This window comes from Cyphomyrmex costatus, unplaced genomic scaffold, assembly GCF_001594065.2.
Source record: "Cyphomyrmex costatus isolate MS0001 unplaced genomic scaffold, Ccosl1.0 scaffold60, whole genome shotgun sequence".
Lineage (NCBI taxonomy): Eukaryota > Metazoa > Arthropoda > Insecta > Hymenoptera > Formicidae > Cyphomyrmex > Cyphomyrmex costatus.
The window spans coordinates 34,346-41,383 of record NW_017280156.1 but is presented as its reverse complement, the minus strand read 5'-3'; the positions used below and the strand labels follow the sequence as shown (position 1 = coordinate 41,383).

At 44.1% G+C, this 7,038-nt stretch overlaps 1 protein-coding gene across 1 annotated transcript; it reads right to left on the bottom strand.

The window, feature by feature from the left end:
* Nucleotides 1–1,084: 1,084 nt before the first annotated feature.
* On the bottom strand, nt 1,085–6,169 carry LOC108779554 (serine-rich adhesin for platelets). The gene is made up of 4 exons (XM_018546983.1): nt 4,682–6,169; nt 1,720–2,477; nt 1,427–1,645; nt 1,085–1,340 (listed from the first exon to the last, which is right to left on the bottom strand). The coding sequence occupies exons 1-4, from the start codon at nt 6,167–6,169 to the stop codon at nt 1,241–1,243; spliced, it is 2,565 nt and encodes an 854-aa protein (XP_018402485.1). The 3' UTR covers nt 1,085–1,240.
* Between the last annotated feature and the right edge of the window lie 869 nt (nt 6,170–7,038).

Genomic DNA, 7,038 nt, shown 5'->3' with positions numbered 1-7,038 from the left:
TACATCAATTTTTGAAGATACCACGGATAAAAAAATTATATATAATTTTATTTAATAAATATATAATACGCAGTCAGTATAGTTAAATTTAATCGAATTAATTGTACTAAAATGGTTACTCGAGAAACCTCGTACGTCAGATCAGTAAAATTCTGTTACTCACGATATCAATAAATTTACAATCGTTTACGATGTCTGAGGTCCTTCTCCGTCTATATATATCTCGGATTTTAATGTTCAGCGTTCAATATACTCGGGAGCAAGAATAGCATTGATGTAACAATATCGATGTCACTTATGTTATTTTATATCAATCTTATTAGTAATCCAATAGATGTACAGCATACAGATTGTATCAAAAGACGATCCAATTTCTTTTAGTTACAAATTTTCTTGACGTAAATATTTCCTTCACGAAAAGTCCATGAAAATTATTTCATTAGGCCATCAAATTTTCGTGAAGAAAATGTTAATTTTGTCGAAGAATCTGTGAGGAAGCGCACATTTTCTGAAACATTCTATACATTTGTACTGTCAATTTTGGAGTTAATTAAACGCAATTCGGCAGCAATGCTTAATTTTTAAAGAATATGCATCATCCTACGATGTTAAATTATTAAGCAATGCAGAATTTATAAAATATTAAAGAGCTACACAAAATTTAAAAATTCATTGTATTTTCTTCCGCTTTGTGTAACATTGTTTTACAATGTATTTTTAGCAGGCGCGTATATATTATCGATATACATGGTAGTTAATGATTTTTTAATAACAAAGAATGTGTTTAATTATAAAAATAATATAAAGTACGGTATATAATTGGAGCAGTAAAAAAAAGTTAAACAACTATCAATATTGTCAACTCGCTGAAAATGGAACAGAAGTCTAGTCTGGAGTTGACAAATGTTCAATGCCGGATTGATACTTTGTCATGTTATGTGATATCTATTCATAGTTATATAAATAAAATGACCAACACCGAGTACAAAATATAGAATAGATGTATCAAACAAGTATTGACGATGAATTTACTTAAATAAAAAAAAATGTAGAAAAAATAGATAAACTATATTATATTGCGTGTGTTTAAAAAGTCAATAAAAATATCTTTGGTGCCCCTATTTTACAACAAAACGCTGTTTCAATTATGGCGTGAGAGGGAGCAGTAGTATTTTCAAGAGTTTAAAACTGACGGTATCAATAAAATCAGTTCTGTCCAATTTTATAAAAATTATATCTCTTAAACTTTTCTTCTACCTATAGATTTTCTTCTACTTGTTGACCGTTTAGGACGTCGACACTTTATTCGCGTTATATTCGACCAGGGTAAAGAAAATTCACTGAAAGATAAAAATTATGCAAATTAATAATTAATGCAGTAATATGTAAAACCTGTGTATGTTTAAAAAGTAGACTTTTTTTTTACCATGGAGGAAAAGTAGGAATAGGAACGCCAAATGCAGTTACTGGCAAATGATGATCTACTTGAAGACTTTGAATTTGTTCTATATCAGGCCACAAGGAAGTTATGGTTTCCTCTTCCATGGACGATGGACAAGGACCAGTATGATTTGTATTGTAACACGTAGCTTGATGATTTTGACGTTCCTGCCGTTGCTTCAACTTCTCTATATGCCTTTGTTCCCTAATGACACGATAGAATATGTAAGTCATATTATATTATTCTTAAAGAGAAGATTGTGAGCAAATTTTACAAACCTTATCCTTTGTACATCCCATCGCTTTCGCCTCCTTTCATCGTTCTCTAATTTCAAATGTCTCTTATTAAAAATTTCATCGTCCAAATTCTCGGTTCCCTCCATTGTGTAGCAACTCGTATACACCTTTACTCTCCAATTTGGAACTTCTAACGTATTACTTGGTTCTACTGGATTAGACTGTTTCATATTTAATGTATAAGTTAGATCTCCTACAGCTGTATAATAATGTTCCTCTGTCGTAAGAAAGGATTCCTTTTTCACAAGAGATTTCGCCTTCCTGTCGCTTTTTCTACTGGATGTTTCATGAACCGTCTGACCTAGTATCTTTTCTTGCACTCCGTCGTTACTGATAGTTGACGAACAAGAGAGACCCCTTTTCTTTTTACTGCCTGTAGACAGGGGAGTCGGATCGGATCGTCTCTTCTTTTTCTCTTCCCATTCAAACCTCGCCTCGTTATTAGGCTCTTGTTTGATTTCCAATTTAATTTGATTCTCGTGTGGCTCCTGTTTAACAGTGGTGATACCGCCACTAGTGTTTAAACGTATTTTAAAACTCTCGTGCAAGACGTTGCTATTGTTGCTACTCTCGCACTGAACATTTCTATGCAGTTCGCTGGTCGAAGGTACATTCACTGAATTGACACTGGTGGGCGAGCAGGCGCCTAAATGTTCGGAACCGGTAGAATTCTCGCTACATTCGGATCTCAGTTTCTGAAGGTTTACACGCCTTTCCATACGCTCCAAGCGCAGTTTCAGCTGCAACAGACAAATCAAAATATCATTTCACCATTTCGGCATGTATACCTAAACGCGTCAATCGTTTTCATATACAGAGATTTATTTACACTTCTCGTGTGCCGTCTGTACACTAGCTTTCTCTCCTCGCAAATCATCTTAATTCACTTCGGGAATCGATCTGGCTGTCATTCCTCCGCGTTTGCGGCAAGGGAGGTTAATTATATAGGACTGGCGCCCTGTCATTCGCACCGTTTGACAAAATGACGAGACACGTATATCGCCTACTGGGGCACAGCTCGAGAAACGGGATCGATTCGCACCGGTCTCACGACGAGAATTACTTACTTTGTCGCACGACGCGATCGCGGTTAACCCTTCGATTCAACTGTCATTTTGAAATCGCGAAAAACACCGAGAACGTCGTCACTCCTCTCTACGGAGTAAATCTCGCTCGTCTCCCGCACTCGTCCTGCACTCACATTCTCACATGCATTCTCTCTCTCTCTCTCTTTCTCTCTCGCTCTATCCTCTCCCTTCCTCCCTTTCTCGCGCGCGATCTCAATGCGGAAGTAGCGCCACCACGTGTTGACACCGCGCAAGTTGACCTTCACGGTCAACCTGTTCCCCGCGTGGTGCATTTAGGTTAGGCAGACTGTGCGAGAGGGGCGAGGCGGGGGATTGACACTCGCGGGCATGTGCGCGTAGCGCGTTTTTACAAAATGGTGCCAAAGTCGTCACCGGCGTTCCGCAACCAGAAAAAGAACGAGACTGACGAACAGGAATACGCACGACGTACTCAGGTTAGGGTGGTGCGCGAGGTTTTTTTTTTTTTCATTCTCAATTACGACCGCGAGAGAACAGAAAGCGAGCGGAAGAGGATCAACGATCGAAGCTGCGTTGACAGCTACGATTTTCTTTCTGCCGCGGGATTCAGGGTTGTTAGCGAAAAAGAAAAACCTGTGTGAGAAAGATTCTTTACATAAAAACGTAATATTTTGCATTAAAAGCATTGTTTTGCACATTGCTTATTGAGATTTCTGAGTCATTTCATTAAAAACACTGTATGTTCTAATATTGTCATTTTAAAATTAATTTTAATTAGAAATTATTTACAAAATGTTTATCGTAACACACACGTATTTCAATCTTTGGAAAGTTTTTTTCTTTTTAATACAATGTTAATGGTTTTCTGCAAATTGCGATCACTGAAAATATTTGCATTGTTCTCTTAAAAAAATTTTTTTAATTCTATTTCATAATTTTTAGAGAAGTTAAAGTTTATAGAATTTTAAGGTATTTTAATTTTATGTTAGACCAAGAAATTCCTCGAGATAAATAAATTTTCACTTTTTAATGTCACTGACTTTTCCCGGTTTTTTCCCGATTTCCCTGACCGCTAACAACCATGAAGATCGTGAATTGGAGCAAATATAAATTTCGGAGGAGACTGCGAAAAGTACGTGTCGTAGAAAGAAATGATTTCGCGAATCGGAGTCTCACTTCGCTCGAAATTCCACGCGATTCTCGCGAATGCGTCTTTTCGCGTTTCGTCGGAATCTTTTTGGCTTCAGCTCGGAATCGCTGTCTCGGCGCGTTCTGGGGTCTTTTTCAAGTACATACACATGACGCAATTGTCGCAGGCACTTACGCAAAAATCAGACGGTCGGTGAACGGGATTGGAGGACGAATCGGGTTTTGAATTGAAAACTCGCTCGATGACTCATCGCCACTCACTTCACCTCATTCCGCATCTTTCAACTTGAGGTTAAAGCAATCACATTTGCGGAGATCGAGAGATTCCTCGCGATTTACGATATTTACGATAATTAAACATTTAACGATATTACGTATACGAGGTAGGTGCAATGAAAAGCGTTCATCAGCGGTCGGTTCGATTCTGCGACTGTAAAAAGATTTGTGGGAATCAGAGGTGTAGCTTGAAACATTTTTTTCTGTTTATCTCGTAACGTCAAAACGTCGTCACACAATTAAATTAAATTACCGAAAAAAGGCACATGTTTGGCGTAAAAAGAATCGCATACAATACAGAGCTCCATTTGAAAACGTCGGATCAAAACAAAGCTTTTTTTTTTTTCCCCCACATATACAAACCGGACGATTCCCAATTTCTTCATCTAAACTGAGAGACAACTAGAGAGAGAATTTCTTTCTTTCTTTCCTCCGACAGACAGCTTGCGAAAAAGGAGAGGTCTTTCGCGTACCGTCTCGTTTTCCTGACGCAGCGCGGCGAGGAGCTTGTCCTTGGTGACGATCTGCTCGGACTGCTGTTGGATGAGGTCGAGGTGGAGCAGTAGCAGCTCCTTGAGGTGTTTGACCTCAGTGAGATCATTGTGACGAGGCTCGTTGCCGCGCAGCGGACTTACGCCGAGAGCGGTGGCCGCGGCGGCAGCCGGCGCAGCACCGTCGGTCATGCTGGCATACATATGATCGAAGTCACATGGAAAACTGTGGATACCGGCGGCAGTGGTGTTGCTGCTGGTGCTCTTGCCGTCGCCGTCCATCTCCTGGAACTCCTGATTGCGTGCGCTGGTGCAGCCACCGCCACCACCGCCGCCGCCGCCGGCGGCGTTGTTATTGTTACCGTTCGCACCGCTCCCGACACTGCTCATCGTCATCATCGTGGCGGAAGGATTGCTGCCGGCGTTCGTGGTAGTCGCTGTCATCATAGCCGACGATACCAAGGACGACGACGACGACGACGACAGCGATGATGAGGACGATGAGGACGACGACGATGATGATGACATCGCGACGGTGTTGCGGATGGCGTTCGCCACCGCCGGCGGGGATGATGTCGTCGTCGTCGTAGCGTTGGACAGGTGCTCGTTCATCGCCGCGACCATCTTGCCGCGGTCGTGGTAGCGGCGACGGTCCTCGTCTTCGTCGTCGTCGTCGTCGTCCTCGTTGTCGTCGTCGTCCTCGTCGTCGTCGTCGTCGTTATCCTCGTAGTCGTCGACGTCGTTGTGGAACGACGGCGCGACGTCAACAATGACGAGAGCGGCGGCGTTTGTAGAGTGGCGGCTGTTCCCGCTCCTACTTCTGCCGATTGTTCTCGCGTCGACGCTACCGGCGTCCAGGAGCGGCGTCGTTGTCGTCGTCCCGGTTCCAGTACTGTTCAACGTGATCTCGGGACAGTTGATCGACGTTGCGGCGACGTCGTCGTCGTTGCCGTCGTCGTCGTCGTCGGCGAAGTCGTTCCCGCCACCATTAGCCAGGCACGTCGTCGTCGCGCCTGTCACCGAGGTTAATAACGCGTCGACGGCGTAAATGCAGCAACGACAGTTGCCGCCGCAGGTACGCGGTACTGTTGTCTCACGGCAGAAATTCACTGGCGTCGTGTCGCGGCCGTCGCGGGCGCGGGAGGCGTCGGACAACGTCACGTCGCGGGGACCGTCCGCGGCGCCACCGATGACGCCGCCGGTAACAACGAGCACGCCGCCGTTGCCAATGATATCCGCGGTATTATTGTTATTCCTACCACCACCGGCACCGCAGGGAGAATCAAAGACACTTCTACCACCCACGCAGCTGCCCCTCCCGCCGCCCCTCGCCCCGCGGCCGGCGTTGCCACTGACAGCGCCGGTGGCGGCACCAGCAGCGTTGACGCGGTTGACGCGGCTGACGCTCCTCTCACCGTTCACGAGTCGGAGTCGCTCGGACGGCGAACCGACGTTCGTCTGGTTTGACATTTTGCCGACGCGAGCACAGCTGCTGCAATTTTACCGCCAACGCCGCGGCGACTACCGCGAACATCTGTAACCGCTGCGAACGTGCCCCTCACTGATCGCCCCATACACATTAAGCCGATTAAGCGTCTCTGACGTCTGAGCGTCCTGCGGCAACAACAACAACAACAACAATGCGAATACCGTCGCCGTCGTTCGGCCACCTTTCGAACGGACGCGCCGCGATGCCAACAGACACACGGAGTTTTGGCTGTAACTCTCTCTTTCTCTCTCTCTCTCTCTCTCTCTTTCTCTTTCTCCACCTCTTGCCCTGTCGCTCGAGGAGGAATTCTTATGACGTTACAGACGACGAGTGCCAGCAGCCAGCAAGTACACGCATGAGGTGTGCGAGCGCGGCGCCTCCGCTTTTTGTGTTTACTCCAGTTTACTCCGAGTACTCGAACGGTATGAAACGAAACGATCCGCGCGTCCCCTCGCGTTTTCGCCTTTCGGCCTCACTATACAATCAGTTTAAATCAGTCCCGCCCGGTTGGCATTGAAGATCGTCGTTTATACTTTTATACAGTAGACTAGCGTTAAGCCGGAATCGGACTACGCAATGAAGATTGAAAAATTGAAATTTGGCCAATCGAAATAATAGGAGGATAAAATTCCTTTATCCTCATTGGTCAAATTTCAATCTTCAATCTTAATCTTCAATACGTAATCCAATTCCAGTCTTAAAAAATATGTTTCGCTTGAAAAATGGAAAATTAAGATGCCAGCTCTTCGCGATTTTGCAGTTGATTCTTAATATCAGTTCCTTTTGTATATGCACTACCGCATAAAGTTTTCTTTATCTCATTAGAATTCTAAATAAAATTATTAAGAAA

Bases quoted from the DNA above. Each gene is read 5' to 3' on its own strand.
- LOC108779554 (XM_018546983.1), bottom strand. From the start codon at position 6,169: ATGTCAAACCAGACGAACGTCGGTTCGCCGTCCGAGCGACTCCGACTC. The intron at 2,478-4,681 runs GTACGCGAAAGA...TGTCTGTTGCAG, and splicing joins TGCGTCAGGAAAACGAGACG to CTGAAACTGCGCTTGGAGCG. The intron at 1,341-1,426 runs GTAAAAAAAAAG...TTTATCTTTCAG, and splicing joins ATTCCTACTTTTCCTCCATG to TGAATTTTCTTTACCCTGGT.